This window comes from Episyrphus balteatus, chromosome 3, assembly GCF_945859705.1.
Source record: "Episyrphus balteatus chromosome 3, idEpiBalt1.1, whole genome shotgun sequence".
Classification (NCBI taxonomy): Eukaryota; Metazoa; Arthropoda; class Insecta; order Diptera; family Syrphidae; genus Episyrphus; species Episyrphus balteatus.
Window position 1 is genome coordinate 24021030 of NC_079136.1, and position 19160 is coordinate 24040189.

Here is a 19160-nt window from a genome sequence, read left to right on the forward strand (position 1 = left end):
ATCCCGCCCACAGTATTACAAGTATTTTATTTGTAAAAACTTGTTAAAAGTAACAGTGCTGAGAATCCAAAAAAGGCTTGCAAATAGAAATCAAAATAAAAAATTTTTTTAATAAAATTTGGACTATTTTTTATCAATTCTATATCATGCGAATTGTTTGGTGGGAACCAAGCTGGCTAATATTTTTAATCAGTTTGAATTCTTCAATCAAATTATTGTTGTAGCTTTTTTAGTTACTAAAATTCATAGAGACGCATGGAAAAAGGTCATTATTTTTGCAGTCGCTGCAACTGTTATCTAAGCGTTAAAAATGCAAAACTAGAATTATATACACTACAAGTTGGCAGTCTGAAAGAGTCTCTTTCATATTTATTTTTTGTTTCGACTTTCTTTTGCTTGTATTTATTTAAAGGCTATTTTTTTAATAGTATAAACATGTTATTTTTCACAAGAAGTAAAATTGTTTTTTTTTTTTTTATTGCTGCATAAAATTAAAAAAAAAAAAAAACAACAAAACATCTGTGCAATTGAATTGCAGGTCAATAGCTCACTAAATTCATAAAAGTATTTTTGTTTACAATCACTTTATGGGTGTTTAGAGACACTGAATTTTTATTGTGTACACAATAAAAGTGCGTAAATCTCTCTTTAGTTTGTTTAAAAAGTCATCTAAAAATACAATTGACTTCTTATTCAAGTGCAAAATTCATTATGGTTGTGGTTAAATAAAAGTCGTTGGCTGTGTCGCAATTGAGACTTAAGTTGGCCTTTGAATTTATTTGTGCAAAAGGTTTCACTCAAAGAAGATAAAAAAGATACATTTATCCATCTGTTTATTTTTATTTTTTTTCTGCTTTTAAAGAAAGAAGAAGAATTCCACTCTAAAGGCTTTTGACTTGATTTGTCAAGTACTTTTTTACGCACCTCTATCTCAAGTGCTATACCCATTTTCAACAATAGTGACAGACAAACACCATAAAATAATCGCTTCTCTGACAATAACAATAATTAAGAAGAAAACAACAAATATTTAATGGAGCCTCAGATGGCGCTGTTTAAACAAATGATTTTTATTTGGTGACAAGTAGAGGAGTCTTCAGATGGTTTTTTGAAGTTTTAGTTAGAGGGTTCTCCCCCTCTTATTTAGAAAGATACAAAATAGTTCCTGAGTGATTGCGGCTCCCCCGAAGGCGGAGATCATTTTCTAAACGCTTGGTAATAACATCACTTGAATGGGAGATTATTTATCTCCATTTCGAGGGTTGCACTTGTTCATATACAAAAAGGAATAGAAAAGATCACACAGAAGATCAACAGACTCCTCCAAGAAATATGCCTTACTTAAGTAATAGCTGATGGTGGATGTGTTTCGGGGGAAAAAGTAACTTTCCTCCTGGCTAATCAAAATATTATTTTTTTCTGGAGATATTTCAAAAATTCTTAATAACTCAATTTTGAGTTAAAGAGTCGAGTTCCCATAACATCACCCTGCGGTTCCCTTTTTTTTTCTCGTGGGGAATTAAGCTATAAAGTCGGTGTGTGGGAGATTACATCCATCGATTTTTCTTGTCCGTTGATTTTTTTTTTCTTATTTTCGAAACTAACAGAGGGTGTGGGTAGATGTTGTTCAAAGTCTGGGAATGATTTCGTCTTTTCTTTTTTCTTGAACTAAATTGCATGACCAATGCCATGTTATGCGCACTTAATCAAAAGCCAAATCGGTTGCTCTGTCTGTAGATGATGCACTTGAGTGAATGCGTCTGATGTGCTGCATTCCAGTGAGGGGGGGGATTGAAATAAAGTTTTATGTATGTTCTCAAGTAGGGTGGCATGGCAATCATATGAAATTCCATTTTTTGTTGGAATTTCAAATTTTTATAATTATCTGCATTTTATTGAGCTTTTATTTATGTTCTTTCGAAGATATTTTTCCAATTTTTTTTGTTGTTGTTTTCAAATTGTAATGTATTCAATGATTCATAACATATGGATATGGTGGAGTTGTTTTCTGAATGTTTATTTTGTCTAAGAATTTTGTTTTATTACCTAGTGTTTTCTTTTATCAAAAAAAGCTTTTTTTTGTTTCGAGAGAATTAATTTTAGAAGAAAAAGGAGAAATTTTGGTAAATTCCTTTCTTTTTTTAATTTTCATTTAAAAATAGAATTCATAATTTACCAGGTGCCTTGAGTGGAAGATTGAAAATAGATTTAGCCTTAAAAAAAAAATGTGAGAGAAGTTAATATAACGCTTTTGGACATGTGTACAAAACTGGTACAAAATTGAATAAATTTGTTATGCTTACTGTTACAGGACTCATTTAGATGATTATATAACGGATTAATCCTACAAAGCAAGCTTTTAAAAACATCAAATTTTTAAATTGATAGATTGTCGAAAAAACAGTAGGGTAATTCCATGAAAAAGTGGACACGAATTTTGAACAAATTATGCAATCTTTTTTACTGTTTTTTGTAGCAAATTACTATTTACAAACGGCAACTCTTTATGCAAGTTGCAAGAAAAGATTCTTTGTTGTATTCCCTTATTCAGGGAGTTTAATAATCTTAAAGCATTTTTATAGCATAAGCTTGCCAACAACAGAATGATTTCACATGAAAATGACGGAAAACAAGCAAACTGAAAACATGATGAGTCTAATAGTGACGATGACAACATACCCTCGTGATTGGAAAAATAAATTAACAATTAAGCAAACTTCGTTATACAATATTCGATTTAAAAAAAAAAAGTCATGTGTGCAATTCACACGTGGTAGAAGTGAAACCTTAAAAAATCATAACTTTTTTGTCTTTTATCACCTTTAAATCCATTTTTGTTATGACAACTTATAATGAATTTTAAATCATCTGAAAGCTTATGTTTCAGTTCAAAATATTTATATGGCTTGTCTATACAACATCATACAACATCTACAAAAGGAGCTAGAACTTTTGAACCCAATCTGTTTTCATCAAAAAAGCAAAAAAATCAATCTTTTTTCTCTTCTAACACCATTAAATCTATTTTTTTAAATGACACCAATTAAAAATCTGAAATCTTATTATTTCACCTTTTATAAGACGCTTCAATCGTATTCCTACGATGCGATGCCTGCAAAAAAAGTAAGAATTTCTTAAAGCCAACCATGTCGAAATTTAAAACTTAGATTACGGTACTTCCTACAATGGTGGCTGGTCATCGGCAAAAGATCTCCACAGGTGTTTTGAGGTATTTTTCAATTTTTTCAATTTAAGATTGTGTAACTTGTAGAGCACGTACCGTTATGTGTTGTATATCAAATAAAAGATTATGTTAACAGCATGCGTATTAAAGTTAAATCAAGTTTGTATGTGTACTAGATCAAAAGATATAACGTGTGTACAAAAAGATCATCTTTTATCTCAGAATTTTGAATATGAAAATAATTGAAATTTTGTACATTTATAGTTTATTTATTTACCTATCTACAGTACAAATTTCATTTATCTATCTATTAAAACAAAAAAGTTATAACAAGTTGAAGTCGTGTCGCGTTTTCGTTTCATCTTGTTTCAAATCACTACGATACTAAAGAAGTTTTCATTTCAAAAAACTTGAGTGAAAATGCATCCTTTCTTTACATTTGCAACCACAAATCACAGGTAACATGAGTTACCAAAATAATGTAACGTGAGTTACCTAAATATTTTAAAATTTGTCCTCGAAATATTGAAAAAATGTTTGGTTTTGTCACTCATATTAAAAGCTTGTAATTTTCTGTGTAGGTATGGAATCTTCAATAAAAACATATTAAGATTCTTAATTTCACATAAAAACTTCATAATGTCGGACTCTTAGAATTCGTGTCCGATTTTTGTAACGTGAGTTACCATAAAACTTTTATTTTTCCCAAGCAAATGCTAAAAATAAAGACAATTTTTTTAGTTAAATATGAAAGTAATTGTTATGCTCCATTCATGGATAGTAATTTCGTATCAATTTACATTAAAATTGACAAAAAAAAAAGTTATTTTTGTGTTGGAAATTTTTGTGAATGTAACGTGAGTTACCATGGAATTGCCCAGTAATCAAAAGACCCCTTTCCGTATAACCGTACCAGAACAGATTTATAGCTTTTCTATCTAACCTTTCCTTCTTTTCACTTCTTGTTAAATACCTAGGTACCGCTGCTGTATTGAATAGAGAGTTTCTTTAAACTGAAAAGACCAATCTTGTTGAATTGGTTTGTTTAAAATTTTGATCGAATCATAAACAAAATTTGTGATTTAAACCTGGACAGAAAGCTCAAGCTTTGCTTATCTTCAAGTAAGGTTGTTTTTAAAATTATCATTATTATTGTTTTAGTTAAATTAAAAAAATAAAATGTTTGAATTGTAAACTGAATTTTTGGAAAATAAAAACATTGAAAGAATTTTTTCAGCTTTTCAATATTTGGAAAAAATTCCATTTCATTTTTATCAACAAATACATATTATGTCATTCAAATTAATTATTTCCTTTTCCATTAAAAAGTAAGCAAACAATCAAACATCCTTAAAATGACTCATTGTAGGAAATTTATTTAATTTTTTTTTTATTTTTGTCTGCATTCATTTTAAATTTTCTATTTTTTTTTTTTTGCATTTCGATAAATTTTTTAGTGAAAAAGTGACACAAACATACTATATTGCCTTTCGGTCACCTTTATAAAAAAAACCAGGGCAAACATTCCAATTCCAAGAATTTTTTGCCACCGGTGGATTTTAATTTCCTTCTCACACACATCACACACCATTTGGCAAGCTATACTCTTGGACATTGGCCAGGATATAGTTCAAATAAATCTTACCAAAAAATTTAAATAAAAAATAGAATAAAATTAAAAAGAAAAAAAAAATAACACAATTTAATACCTTTACTTGTTCCACCATTTGAATAGCTCCTCGCTTCTACCTGATGTGGCAATGTTGCATTATTCTGTTGCACATTATTGTTGTTGTTATTACATTGATTTTGATATTTTAAAATACCATGTTGCTGATGTTGTTGTTGCCTTGTTTTTTGTCTACGCAACAATTCACGTTGCAATAGCAACAATTGTTGCTGTTGCAATTGTTGATAATGACGTAGTTGTTGCAATTGTTGCGGTGTAATTGGACACACACCGCCATGTTGATTCGATGTATTATTTTCAAAACTAAAATTTTCTTTTGATGATGAATTACTGCTACTGGCACTACTATTGCCACTGCTACTGTTACTATTATTGTTGTTGCTAGTAGATGTTGCAGCAACATTCGGGCCCTTTGAACGGGCCCGATTTAATATCGAAATATCCACGAATTTCATTAGGAAGACGAGTAATATTAACAACATTAGATTATAAATAGAAACATAAGTCTATGTTTTTTTGTTGTATCTTGCCTCGGAGAATTGAAGAAATATACACACAAATTTTATTGGATTGATTTTTTTATGTTTTTTTTTTTTTTTTTTTTTGAGGTTTTATTACACAAATTTAACATACATAGACACTTGATTATGAGGACACACTTTAGTTGATAATATTGATGCACGTTCAAGTATTAAAATACTCAATGTTGCACTGTATTAGTGGCAAAGACCAACGCAATGCGACGCGCGCTTTTTTCCTTCAAACTTAATTGAAGGTTTTTTTTTATTCTTCTTATTCTTCTCTGATTGAATTTCTTTTTAGTTCATGATGTATTTTTGTATCCAGGAAGTTTAGAGAGCAGGCCGATCAAAGATCGATTCTCGATAGTCATGCAATTGAAGTAGTGCAACACGATGAGTTACGAGTTACACCAAAAACAACAAAACAACGAAGACGCAAAATCTCTCTCTGATGATGATCGAAGAAATTTATATCGGCATCCGTTCGTTGGCTTTTTGGACCCGAATGCGTTGCCACGTAAATCGTACGTTTGTATTATGCTCCTATAGCAACTCTTTCGATATACTCACTGAATGTATATTTTTAATTCACTTCAAGTTTTTTGGTTGTTTCTGTGCACATGAATATATTATACGTGCAATGAATTTTATTTTTAGGTTAATTTTTTTTTTTTTCTTATATTCCTCTTTCAGGCGAAATACACTGGCCTTTTTTTTCAACTTGAAGAAGAACACACAAAACATAAGTTTATAGAAAAATTTTTATTTTTATATATTTTTTTTTTTTTTTTTTGTATTCGTTTTTGAAAAACGAAATCGAGAGTTTATGAGTTTTTGAAATAAGACAAAAAAAATTCTTCGTTCTCGTTTAGTTTCGTTGAATAGAGTAGCCTGCATTCGAATTTAAGCTAAATATAAATCAAAGATGGTGGTACATAGCGTCATCTAGCGGCAAAGTGCTATATGGCGCGAGAGCATAAATATTCTTTTTGGTTTTGTTGGTTTTGCATTTTGAAAAAAAAAAAAAAGAAAAGAAGCTAAAATGGCTAAAATGTGAACATTTTCAAAAATTCACATTAAAACCATCAGGTTGTTTGCTGGCCTGTTAAATGAAGAAGGATTTATGTGCCATTATAAAATTTGTTGCAGGGATTTATGTCCTTAAGAATGATCATTAATTTATAGGCTCTGGATAGGTTTGACTTTGTGATGTGTAGAAATTTTTCAAAGCAGTCAGCAAAGTGATTTAGAATAGTTTTTCATTTTTTTTTAAGTTTTCAGTGCTAAGTTAGAGTCGAAAAAAGACTTGATAATTTATTTCACATAAAATTATTATAATTTCATGTTGTTGACATCAGTGTGAGAAAAGTGTCATTCTAATAATTTTCACATAAATATAATTAACGCCCACAAAAATGAATTCCGCTTTGAAGACAGTTTTTACATCATAAATTTTGATACAAAAAAAATATAAAGAAAAAGACCCAATTCATCTTCTTTGTGTTGAAAAATTGTAATTGAAAAGTGCACGCAAAATAAAAATAGAATTTTTTTTTCTTCATATAATTTGACGGGTTGAAAAAAAATGATATTTTCATAGTAGGTAGTATTTTTTTTTTTTTTTTTTGATCATTGAAATTTTTGTCCCAATTTAATTTTATATTTTTTGTTTTTATTTGCATTTGTGTGATGAAATAATACAAACACACATAATTGCAAATATTAAAAGCATTTACTTGTCATGAGTTGAGAATTGTATTTTTTTTTTTCTGGGTAATCAATTAAAATTGAGTTTTCTATGTATTTTATTAAAGCAAATCTAGGGTAAGAAGGTATATTATAGTATAGCTAAAGGCAGACATTTCTCTGAGAATCGGATGTCTTAGTCATTGGAAGAAAATAAATATTTGTTTATGAAAGTTTTGTTTGTATTTTGAATAAAACAAAAATAATGAGTAATGAAAAGAGAGCAGTAAGCTTTTTGGTTATGTTTTTTTGTTTGCAAAACGTTGTCTATTTGAAAATGTTTAAATATTTAAACAGTATTTTGTAAGCTTATAGTAAAAAAAAAAACAAATTTAAAAACTTTGTTGTGCTTGAAAAGTCTTAATCATTTGAACATTGAAAGCATACGATAATAGTGAAACATTTTTAATTTATGTTTTCATTCAAGATTATTTGCACAGTTTTTGAAATTTTTTCAATATAATTTCCAAAATTTATAAACCGAATTTTGTAGTCAAATCTAAAATCAACCCAATTTCAAAATAATTATACATTTAGGCCCAATTAACACTCCTTTAAATTTAAAGTCGTCATTTAACATGGGAAGTTTTAAAGTTTGTATGTGATTTTACAGTCAATGCGGACTTTTAAAGTCAAATCCGATAGTACTGATCTGTGGCAGCTTAACAGGTCAGATAAATATTATAAATCTTAGCTCTGCAAATCCAGTTTGTTTGTTTGAAATAGTTTTTGAAAAACATCACGGTTTTAAAGTCAGTTTTTTTTTTAATTTAAGATTAAAAAGCTAACTCTAAAGCTCACGGAGACCGTTTAAGGCTCAAATTTTAATACATTTTAGGCTGTCATAAATAATTTTTTTCACTTTTCAAGGCTAAAGAAAATCTAAGTAAGACCGATAATGTGCTCTGATAGAGTAGTTATTAAAGCATTTCTTTTTTCTTATTAATAAAAAAAAAAAACATACATATCTATGGAAGAACGAAGCTGTACGACTTTCAACTGCCTCATAACATGAAACAATTTAAAAGGGACTGCAATTAGTTGACAGCAATTATTTTCATGCTTTTATTCTTGGAGAACTATATGTAAGAATTTAATTTTTGTATTACAAATTAGTGCAATTACAATAATTGCGATTCATAAAAAACACAAAAACTATCGATTTTCCACATAAACGCATTATTTGGAAATATGAAGATTTTTTTTCTTTCAGATGTTTTGTTCGACCTACAAGATAAGAATGAATGACAAAAAATTGATTTAAGTGTTGATTCTAAGCCTCTTATATTAAGATGATATGAACCTTCTTCAGAATTTTAAAAATATATACCATTAACACATTTGTTCATGTTAAATAGATGCCTTGAGAAAACAACTTTTCAATGAAAATACTTTCCCATATAAAGAATCAACTATCTTTGTATCAAATTCTTTTTTAACATTTAAGTGCTCAACATGACATATTTGTATCCTATATAGATTAAACTTGAAACCAAAAGCCATATAATATTTTAAGTTTTCTTAAATTAGTGTTCATAAATAATTCATAAACCCATTTAAAATTCTTAAGTTGTAAAACTATCCATTAGGGTGGGTCAAAAAAATCGAAAATTTTTTTTTGATTTGGTACTCCGAAAAATCGATTGCTAGACCCCTCTAGAATATACACACCAAATATGAGCTCTTTATATTAATGGGAAGGTCCTCCGCTTTGCAATTTTCCATTTTTACATCAAGCTTCTACTAAAAAAAAATAATTTTTTTATTAATTGACTTTTTAGCAAATTTCTTTTCATATTCTTGTAGGAAATTGAACGCTCTAAAAAAATGGCCTTATATACTTTTTTCGTTTATCTAACCGTTGAATAGATATTTGAGGTCCAAAAATCGAGAAAATCCTTAAAAATTCGTTTTTTGTTCTTAATTTTGTAACAAATTGAAAAATTATAATGATTAAACGCGCAAGACATATTCTTGTTGGAAATTGATTGCTCCACAAAAAAGGTCTTATTAACTTTTTTCATTAATCTAACCATTCTAAAGATATTCGAGGTCAAAGTTAAAAAAAAATATAAAAACATTTTATATTTTTAAAAAATTTCTAATTCACTGAAACTTCATTATTTTCAAATTAACAAGATATATTCTTGTAGGGGCTTAAATGTTCTACAAAAAATTCCTTGGAATGAAATTGATTGCTTTAACCGTTTAGAAGATATTCGTATCCAAACCAATGCTCACTGATTTCAATAGTTTTCTTATGACCCGTATGCATTGCGATTTGGATACGAATATCTTCTAAACGGTTATATTAATGAAAAAAGTTAATAAGACCTTTTTTGTGGAGCAATCAATTTCCAACAAGAATATGTCTTGCGCGTTTAATCATTATAATTTTTCAATTTGTTACAAAATTAAGAACAAAAAACGAATTTTTAAAGATTTTCTCGATTTTTTGACCTCAAATATCTATTCAACGGTTAGATAAACGAAAAAAGTATATAAGGCCTTTTTTGTAGAGCGTTCAATTTCCTACAAGAATATGAAAAGAAATTTGCTAAAAAGTCAATTAATAAAAAAATTATTTTTTTTTAGTAGAAGCTTGATGTTAAAATGGAAAATTGCAAAGCGGAGGACCTTCCCATTAATATAAAGAGCTCATATTTGGTGTGTATATTCTAGAGGGGTCTAGCAATCGATTTTTCGGAGTACCAATTAAAAAAAAAGAATTTCAATTTTTTTGACCCACCCTACTATCCATATAAAATGAATAAATTAGTACTTCAAAATCTGTTAGTTCACACGTTTGTTTGTTTACATAATCAAAAAAACAACTTTTGATTTTCTTTTAAACCAAAAAAAAAAAAAAACTAAAAGCTATTCACTAGAATCAATGTTTTTGTTTAAAATGCATCTTAATTTAAAATTAATAATCAAGATGGGTTTTGAATTTTGTGTTTAGACTAATAAATTATAAATAATGAATAATTAAAACTTGCTTTGAAAAGTACCTATTCAAGATAGAATTTTTAGTAAAGTAAACGAACAGAACTTTACTTTATTTTACTTCGCTTACTTTTTTTTGAACATTTCTTAATTATTTCTTTACTGTTAAAAAAAAGTACTAAATTTCTTCAAACTAGAACTTTAAAAACATACATATTAAAAACAAATAATAATTTATATGCAATACTTTCCCAAATAAATTTGCAATGTCATTATATAAAATTTTACAATCTATTCCAAACAATAAGACATTTTTTTATAATCAAAATTAAAGGGTTCATTTTGCAATTCTATGTCATTTTAATTTGGACATGTTTACACTGTAGAATAGTCTGTAGTAGATTTAAACAAATTATGACAGTTTCATAATAAATAAACAGATAGAACTAATTAGTTCATTTCAATTACATCTCAGACAAATTTTGTCGTCGAGTAATTTTATAAATTGAGGGTTGAGATATTTGCCGTTCATATTTATTTGTCGAGTTCGTTTGGAGGTGGTAGACATCTAGTGTGTAGGTGATTAGCAGATTAAGTATTTTCTTTTGCCCGAAAAGATGGGAATGTCTTTTTGGTAGTACTAGGTTATGGTTTTAATTTACTCATGAAAGAAAGCCAGAAATTGAAACGTCTTTGTTCTAAACTGAACTTAACTACAAACCCAGAAAATATGCTGTTTGCCTATAATCCAAATTTACATGAGTAAAAAAATATTAAGGTCTTAATTTGTAAAGAGAAATCGATACTCAAACTATTTTAATCAAATAAAATACTTTGATGTGTAAGCCCATCCGCATACTAAACTTAATCGGCCATTGCAATGACAGCAGCTGTCAAGGTTTGTTTGTTTTAAGTTCAAAGACTTGTTCATATCTAATTCCAAAAAGAATTACAAACGGAAAATAGGGAAATAATAAATCTTTGAAAGAAGAAAAAACCATAACAATCCGCAAACATTTAACAGGAAAAATGAAAATATGTTTGTATTAAATTTCTACGAATGCAAGAAAAAAAAATTCACGAAAGAGTTAACAAATAAATAAAATTGTTAAAAGAATTTAAACTCATGTTCCTACACTTTCAAGTATGTAATAATTACGTTACGGCAATTTAATTTTTGCTTAAATGGAATTTACTTTTATAATTGAATTATGTCTGCAAATGGAAAGCCTTATTGCTGACGTCCATTTGAAACAACTGTGTGTTTTATTGTTATATGTCCTACATGTGATGTGTTTTTAACGAATCAAATTTATGCAGATTACCGAATACATTCTACGTAATTTCATATACTTGACCGGAAGAAGTTCATGAATAGAAATTTTCTGTTTCAATTCTATTGTCCCCCTTTTTTTGTCTTGACGTCTATAGATTTAAAAAAAAAAATCACTTCTCTTAAAATTACTTAGAAAAGTGACATTTGGCCAGAACAAAACAAAAGCAAGGTAACTTCTGCATTTAAATAGAGAGATAAGGGTTCAAACTCTTATTTATTTTGTTCTCAATTTGCATTTCCCTAGAAATATTCAGATAAAGGAAATATTATTATATTGTATAATGTCATGGCGTCATCGCATTGCTGAGTAACTACGACTACCTACACTGGAAATGAGAACTTTTGTTTGTATTCGTTTGAATTTTATAAGCTTCACAAAAATGTAATATTTACATTTTGTGATTCTTTCTGTATAAACGGAAAAATCGGTCATGAGTTCAAAAAAGAGTAGATATCTACTCTCTAAAATTCTGAATCAGCCATTTCTATTATAACAAAAAAACAAGACTAAAAAAAAACTGCAAATAAAAAACAAAGATGAAAAGGAGGAACATTCTTGAGGTAAAATTCCGACTACATTTTCAGGGCTCATTGTCCTTCTTTCGGGTATACAAATATTGAAGAAAGGAATTTGCTCTCCTGACGGATGCGCTCGGTGAAGCATCCCAACCAGAAGAATCATCCTAGAGGAGATGTCGTTTTGTATAAACATTTTCGCGCGCCCTTTTAAATGTCATGCTCAACGATAACAACTCACGTACTGTCTGTTCAGCATTGCCAGATCGGTATTTTAAATTTTGTTCTTGTTGCGTTAATTTATTTGACAGTTTGTCCTTTTTTAATAACACCCAAAGATAATTTAATTAGACATTTAAAAAGTTTCGAAACTTGAAATTTTCGAACTTCGAATTATTTTTTTTTTCGAAAAACGTAACTTAATCGAAGATGATATAGCTTTTTCTTCTGTCAAATGAGCTTCAAAACACTAATTTGATAGCTGTTTTTTTCCTTTTTCATATGAACTTGAATAACAGTTTTAATAGAAAATTAAAAATTAAATCTGGCAACACTGCAAAGTGCATAAAGAAGATACTGGTGTTATTCTTTCTCTGTGCATTGAATGCTTTTTTGAAAAGAAGCAAAACTCGCTCGACTCGAGTGAGTTTGAGGGCCAAACAAATATCCTCTACGTACTCGTACTCTCAAGTACACCACATCGCTATCGCACACAGCAAAAAAAAAGCACCCAAAGTGAGGATGACGACTGCCTTGCCTGTACTTACTATATGCATGAAGGGAAGAGCTTCGTCAGTCAGTCTGTCAGCCTTTTCGGCTTCAATCATCAATGTGCAATGCAAGTGAATGCAATGCAAAATGGCAATGCATACAGTTATTCGTGTATAAATTACACAAACACCAGCACAACAAGTATAAGTACAAAACACTTTTACATTAAAAATAAATTTTATTCCTGTTAGCTGGATGCCATTATTCGATTTCATGAAATCAGAATTTATTTTTGAATTGCAAAAGTATGAGTGTGCTTAGGATAAACAAGTACATTTTATAGTTTTATTTTTCTTTTTTTCCGCCCGTTGCGGTCTTTTGTTACGTGAGGAGCCTATAACACCTTTGGTAATTAATGACCTAAGGAAAAGAAACAAAAAATAAACTTTTGTTATGTTTTTTTTTTCTCTTGTGTTTTTCGAAAAAAAAAAGCCAAAAGGAAGAAAAATAAATGTAAGCAAAGAACATTTCCCGTGTGTTCTTTAATGACAGGTATTTATTTTCACATTTTTCTTGCCAAACGTTAAATGGTGTCTGGAAGTTAAGATAACAAAATAAAAAAAAAACACACGCAAACATACAAAAACCTAAAGTAATGAATGACCTTTTTCGAAAAATTAGTTTCTAATTGAATGGTAAAGTTTGTGTATAGTGTACCTTAGCTAATTTATTTTAATTAAAAATCAATAAGGTTTATTTTTACTTATTGAATAATAACAAAAATTAGCTTTTTTTGACTCACAATGTCAAGTAAGCGATTTGAATTTGTGCCAAAAAGAACTCTGCATATACAATTTAAATATATGTGTATGAAAATATGAAAGATGTCTGTCATGATTTAAGCTTTTTATGATTGTTTACTACTTGGCGAAAAGATTTATTTAGATTGTTAAATTTTCGAAAATAGAATAAATTGCAAATTTATGGGACAACTTTTTTGTCGAATCTTCAAAAAGTTTTCAAATTTTTATATGAGCACTTTTTAGAATATGTGGAATTTTAATTTAATTAAAAGATATATTACCTCAAAAAAATCACACATTTAACTGAATAAAAGGCGTGCTTTATTATCAAAGCAAACAGAACTACAATGTCTGTATTCAGCTTTTTTGTTTTTAACTTTATGGACCCAAATATTGGCAGGGATGTGTTTAAAAAATGGATGACAAAAGTTAAAAAGAGCTGCTTTTTAATTTAGGTATATGCTCTTAATTTGACAAAGTTATTTCAAAATAAAATTTGGCATCTAAATTTTTAAACTGTTATAATTTGTAATAAAATGTAAGCTTGCGCAAGAAATTTTTGAAAAACCTACAAAATTTAACAACTAGGTGGAAAATACTATAAGATTAAGTCAAATTTTGCGGAAAGAAATTCGAGTTAAATGTAAAAGCGATATATTACGGAAAAAAAGTGGCATGTACTTTGAACCAGACCTATCTTTCTATATGTATTGGACCCGCTGAATCCGAATTTCAAGCCCGTTTGACCCGGTCACCCGTGACTGCATTTGTATGCCTTTTTTGTTATTATTTTTGCATTAAAATGTATTATCTATAGTTGAAACTAATAGTAACTTGTACCAACTAAGTATGTATAATGATACAAATAATATAACAGTTTCTTATTTTATCAATTTATATTTTACTGGTTATATGTATTTATCGTTAGAAGATAAGTTTTAGTAATGTATGCCACACTTTCACCTACTTGATAAAAGTGATAGACAAGCTTGTTGAATGATAACATTTAACAGGAATACTTATCTTATTTTGCATAACACTTGGGTACTACAAAGAAAAAATTTGACCATTTCAAGCTGAGAAATTAAAAAATTAAGGATTTCTAGAATCAATTAAATAGATAGAAAAGTCTCTATCTTATAAAAATTTCGTAAATTCCACCAACCCTAGCTTTCGTTTGATTTAATTGTAAGACAGATAAACTTTTAGGAATAAAAACTTAAAGTTATTATCTTAAGTACTTTAAAAGACAATTATAGTCTATGAAGTTGTAATAACGACACTATAATTTAAGAGGATCTATTTCAATTAAATGGGAAATTATTCCCCAATAGAACTAATTGCATTTCATATTCAATATACATTCTGACGAAGTTATTGTTTAGCGATAGAAAGTGTGTCTTTTCGATTTACTTTTTTGTTTCATTAAATTCAAAAAAAAAGAAGAAAATGATTTAAACAATGCAATTGTTGCAATGATTAATTAGTCTTTTAGAAGCTAAGGATATAGTCACAGAAGTTAATAAGACTAATTTCGTAAAATCAAAAGACAAGAATAATGAATATTCAGAGAAATACTTTATAATAGTTAAGTTCTCTGTTTCTAGGAATACTTTTATTCCATTCAAAGAAGTCAAAGAAGAAGTGCAAACCTGGACAAAAAAAATGTGATTATTAAAAATGGATTGAAAATAGCTCTAAAGTTATTCAAGGTTAAATTCCGAAAATACTGGTTTTTCGTAAATAACTTCTCGGCACTGAAAGCTATTGGTGAATGTAAACTTAAGACGTTTATCGAATTTGCTACAAAAAGCAAGCTATTCCAATTTAAAAGACGTTAAATCGAAAAGAAATTGACTAATTTGAAGATTCTGTTTGAAGATGTCCTGATTTAATAAAGCATTGTATTGGTAAAAACTTAAAAATTGTCACTTTTCGTTACTGAAAACAACAAAACCTCTCTTATTCCTGAAGTTTGCAAACTGATATTTATTATTTGTATTGCTGTGGCTAAACTAAAATGCGAGCCCCTTTTCTGGGAATGAGAATTTCGGCAACTATTCTTCACTTAAGGAGAACGTTTCAATAAATTTCATAACACAAACTTTAAAAGGTTGTCCTGAGGTTTGTCAATCGAAAACGAAATTTCAAAAGAAATAGTAGCAGGTCGCAAGAAGTCTTTTTATCCGTTGTCAAACAGCTGAAATGCTTAAAGGTTTTCGGTTTATAGTTCGATAAATCTTTGGAAACACCTTGCTTAAAGTTTATTACGAGTTTATTATAAGGACAAGATCAAACCAAGTGTAAGCTATAGAATAAAAAGTTTAAAAAAGGTTTATTTTTTGATCAGACAAATACATGTAATATTTTGCAGTAAATTGCATGCTTATTTTAATCAAGCATTTAGATCTTTTACTATAATCGAAACAAGACAAAAAATATTTAAAAATATGTACAATTGTAAATGTATGAAATTTCAACTTGGGTCACACCAAAGAAAAAACACCCTTTACGCTAATTGACGAAAATTATCCTTCATCATTCTCTAGCTTGTGCACTCAAAATAATGTGCGTGACTATAAAAATTTATCCGGTATTTGCTAATTGCTTCTCAATTGCTCTAGTAACGAGCATAAAATACTTGCTTCTGCTGTAGCTGTTGCAGGTTGGAGATGATATAGATTTATTCTACTACTTTATACCTACCACTTTTGGAATAATCTACAGAAAATAAAAAAAAATATACTTTCATCTTGAAAAAGGAATAAAACTTGTTTCATGACCAATTAATAGTCAATTCCATCACAAAAAAAAACCAGAATTTGCAAAATAAAATAAAAGACTACCAGTATTCTATACAAAAATACAAAAACCTGAATCAATACCTTATAGTTTAGGTAGAGTTATAGGTACATCTTGTACATCCTACGCGATAATGTTGTTTATTTTGTGCATTTTAAATTTTTTTTTTCTTAGGATTCAATTTTTTAAGTAAATATTTATTCAATTTTCCCTGCTAGATAGATATTGGCAGGGCAAGCACTGCCAATTTATTCTTATTTGATTTGGACTTTGTGCAGAAAATTGAAAATACAAAAAAAAAAACGCACTGTGTAAACTATGCACATCGACTCAGCATGCATCTACTACGTCCACACCCACTCTAGCAATCTAGGGCAATTGGTGGTACATTGAACCAAACTTTTCTCTCTCTCTCTGAGGGAAAAAAGGAACGCATCAAAATCAGAAGCTAGATCTGTTTGTTTAAAAAATTATTACAAATTCCATCCAATTAAGAGTGAGGAATTTCTAAAGTGGAGATAACGCAATTAAATGAAACTAACGTCATTTAATGGCAACGAACGAAGGTTTTTTTCTGACATATTTCAAAAACTCATAAAATCCAGGGATGTTATAAAGGGGTGGTTAATTTTTTTATGGGTTTTACCAATTTTGTTTGAATGTTTATCCTTTTTTTGTATTGCTTTTTTAAAGCTGATTTTTATTCACACTTTTCACACTATTTGGTCAGTTAATTGTACAATTTCATAACAAGTGACCTTAAGAGAACCTTCTGATAAGGCTAAAGCCCCATAAGTTTCAATAGATAAGACGATACACAAAAAGTAATATTCACTCTTTTTTTTTCAATACACAAACGAGTTGTGTTTGTTTCTTATATTCGACTTATCTCTCACTTAACACGTCACTGTGTGTCACTTTATTATCTATAATTCTATTTTTCACACATAAAGATTATAGGTACACAATCTTTTTTTTGTTTAATAAAAATCTATTTTCATATATTTTTTTTTTATTGAAAATAAAAATGAAAAATTAAAATAAATAAATAAATATTTCGCGAAACGCGATAATAATTCTACATCCTAAATTTTTGTAGTAGATTCTGAATTCGATAAACACAGAGAACGCGATTCAAGGAGACTATAACTGCGTGTTCTTGGGAACACTCTCTGTTTGTATCTGCTCTGGATTTCAATTTTGTATATTGTATCTTACGCCGCGGGATGCTGATGCTGGTAGCTGGTCGCATTCGATTCGATTAATAAATAATACAAATACAGCACGCGCACTAGCTGTTGCCGGAGAGAAGAGCGAGATATACAATTTGTGCTTATGTTGGTGTGTGATTCGATTTAGAAGCAGAAAAAAAAAAACAACCCATGCGGGTGTTTTTCCTTCTTAAAGATACAAAAATGCATATATACACAGAAGCATAGAGCAAAAACAAAAAAATGTACAATATCTACGCGATGAGATAAGTTAAAGTAAAAACTGTCTGCGTGTTTTTGAGGGAGAATATTTTGTATGATACAGTTTTTGTCTTCTTTTATTATATTTTTTGAATTTACAGAGACACTATAGGAGTATTATAGACGGTACCGGCTCTGTGAGTTGTGCGTTTGGCCGCGACAAAATTACACTAACCGAGGGTCTTTTTGGTTGAGCCTAGCCGACATACTAAGTACATTTGATATTATCGTCAATATTATAGGGTGATTCATGAATATATGGCGAGTATTAATAAAAAATTGTTTTGCTTTATTTTTTGTTGGGTTGGTTTGTCAGAAGTACCCTCTTCATGTAGACATTGACGAGTATATGGATTGGATATGGATGGTATAGTGGCTTTGGAATTCAATATACATGTGTGTATGGGATTTTTAAGGGATGCTCTTGTTAGATAAGGTCCTCGAGAGATTGATTGATGGTTTAGTATGGTTGAGGTCTTAATAGATCCAGATGGTTTGGTGCCCTTGCAAAGCGGAAGGAAGACAAGTCCGGGTCCGCTGCCGCCTTCCTACATATCCACTTGAATTGAAAACACTTGAAAAATGCAGTTTTGATATGAAATTACATAATAGACCATAAAGAAATATTGGTTTTAAAAAGAGGGTCTATTGGGTACTTTATCATATATCAATTGTTTTAGGGGGCGCATGTGCATTATATCTTATTTCATAGGGCATTAATTGGGGCATTTGTATTTGTATCTTTTATAAGTCCTTCTTCAAGTTATGGTTTTTCTTCGTTTTTGTTTTAAAATTTTAAAAATTCAAAATTAAGAAAAAGGAATTTCTTATCTGGTAGGATTAACGAAGGATAGAATTAAACCACTTCTTAGGATCATTAAATTTTTGTTGCACTTAGTGCACTTGAAATGTTATGGGGTGTTGGTTAATTTATTGAAGAGGATTATAGGTTTGACAGACAATCTATAGTTATGTGCGAGACTATTAATGAACAGACATAGACAAAGGATTTATTATTATTATGTTATAGTAGATATACTATGAATTTGTATGTTATGCTTTCAATTTTCTTATCTCATAAATCGTTTGTTGTTTGATTTTAGAAGAGATATTGGTATTATGTATGTTAGTTTCAATTGGTTGGATTAATTTTAAATTGATTTATAAGATTGGTTTGATTAAATGTCTTGAAAAGTTGATAGTCCTTGTTGGGGATTAATTTTCATGTAGACAAACATAATGAAAGGTTTATTAGATAATAAATATTGTTTCATTTTAAATGTCCGTTTTAAAAGAAAACATGAAAGATTTTCAAAGAAATGTTTAATGATGGAGAGAATTAGATTGGCAATTTTTTTGGAAAAATACGTTTCCTGCAATGGTTTTGAGCCAGGAAATGGCATTGTATAACAACAGACTATGCACTAGCATCT

The 19160-nt window shown here is 29.1% G+C and overlaps 1 protein-coding gene across 4 annotated transcripts in view; it reads right to left on the minus strand.

Annotated features, from left to right (window-relative positions):
* The window catches only part of LOC129916464 (uncharacterized protein DDB_G0283357), a 35106-nt gene extending 17829 nt beyond the window's left edge, over positions 1-17277 (minus strand). For 2 of the 4 annotated variants that reach the window (XM_055996441.1, XM_055996442.1), the window contains exons 1-2: positions 16902-17277; positions 4894-6115 (exon numbers count right to left, since the gene is read on the minus strand). In XM_055996441.1, the coding sequence (XP_055852416.1) occupies positions 4894-5356 (463 nt within the window). In that variant the 5' untranslated portion in view covers positions 5357-6115; positions 16902-17277. The remainder of the gene's footprint in view (positions 1-4893; positions 6116-16901) is intronic. The other 2 variants (XM_055996443.1, XM_055996440.1) reach the window with 1 other exon arrangement.
* Positions 17278-19160: the final 1883 nt, after the last annotated feature.